Source organism: Camelina sativa, chromosome 1, assembly GCF_030686135.1.
Source record: "Camelina sativa cultivar CO46 ecotype springtype chromosome 1, ASM3068613v1".
Lineage (NCBI taxonomy): Eukaryota > Viridiplantae > Streptophyta > Magnoliopsida > Brassicales > Brassicaceae > Camelina > Camelina sativa.
In genome coordinates, this window is record NC_141880.1 from 11,337,684 (window position 1) to 11,339,073 (window position 1,390).

The window sequence follows — 1,390 nt, forward strand, 5'->3', positions numbered from 1 at the left end:
CAGCGGTTGTGCCATACTCGCAAAACCTTTGACGAACCGCCGATCGTAGCCGGCCAATCCTAGGAAACTTTGGATCTCTGAGGCGTTTTGCGGTCTAGGCCATTCTGTTATGGACAGAATCTTCTCCTGGTCCACGGACACTCCCTTGTCCGATACCACATGTACTAAGAACCCGATCTCCCTTTTCCAAAAACTGCACTTACTAAGTTTGGTGAATAGTTTCTGCTCCTTCAACCTTCCCAGTACTTTTCTCAAGTGTGCGGCATGCTCCACTTCATTCTTCCAGTAAACCAAGATATTGTCTATGAACACGATCACAAACTCGTCCAAATATTCTCGGAACACATTATTCATAAGCTTCATGAATGCGGCGGGGGCGTTGGTTAACCCGAACGGCATAACCACAAATTCATAATGACCGTACCTTGTCCTAAAGGCCGTCTTCCGAATGTCCGATTCTTCTATCGGGATTTGGTGATATCCCGAAGCCAAATCGATCTTCGAAAAGTATGTGGCTCCCCGGAGTTGATCTAGCAACTCGTCAATTCTCGGCAAAGGATATCGATTCTTTACCGTCACTTTATTCAATCCTCGGTAGTCGATGCAAAGTTGGTACCGGTGCACCCCATGGTGAGCTACTTAGCCTCACAAATCCTTTCTCCATCAGTTCACCCAACTGTTTCTTTAACTCGGCCATCTCCGCCGGTGCCATACGGTATGGAGCCTTTGATATTGGAGCGGTACCGAGTTCCAGTGCGATGGTGAATGGATCCGACTGTGCTGGTGGTAGTCCGGACAGGGGTCCGAACACGCTCTCATATTCCCGTACCACCGTTATATCTTGCAACCCTGTACCCATACCCACTTCTTCTATCATGATCGAAGCTAGGTACGCTTCACACCCATTACTGATCAACTGTTCGGCTTGAACTGCCGAGACTAACAGATTTCCCGGCAATGGCCTGATGCCCTGATATTTGACCATTCCCTTAGCTGTCTCAAACAGTACTCGCCCGCGGTAGCAGTCCAAGTGAGCCATGTGTTTGCTTAGCCAATCCATGCCCATTATCATATCGTGTGCCTTCACCCAACATATGACTATGTCCGCTGGCATATCAATACCGCACACCATGAACGCGATGTTCCGCACTACTTCGTACGTCATCATCACTTGGCCGCCCGTTGCTTGTACCCGTCCGAAATTATCTCCGGACTCCTTCCGGAATCCGCTTCTTACCAATCATACTCGAACTCAGGAAACAATGCGTAGCCCCGGTGTCAAACATCACATGCGTTTCCCCACCGCCCATAAGTAAGGTCCCTACACAATGCTGCTTGCTAAGAACCTAACCACACACAAGACACACACACACATTGTTCACGCAAAAAT

At 48.8% G+C, this 1,390-nt stretch overlaps 1 protein-coding gene across 1 annotated transcript; it reads right to left on the reverse strand.

The window, feature by feature from the left end:
- Positions 1-580: 580 nt before the first annotated feature.
- Positions 581-1,165, reverse strand: LOC147949778 (uncharacterized). The gene has a single exon (XM_087510487.1). It carries the CDS (start codon positions 1,163-1,165, stop codon positions 581-583), a length of 585 nt encoding a protein of 194 aa, XP_087366613.1.
- Between the last annotated feature and the right edge of the window lie 225 nt (positions 1,166-1,390).

Excerpts from the sequence above, each read along its gene's own strand:
- LOC147949778 (XM_087510487.1), bottom strand. The coding sequence starts at position 1,165 with ATGACGTACGAAGTAGTGCGGAACATCGCGTTCATGGTGTGCGGTATT.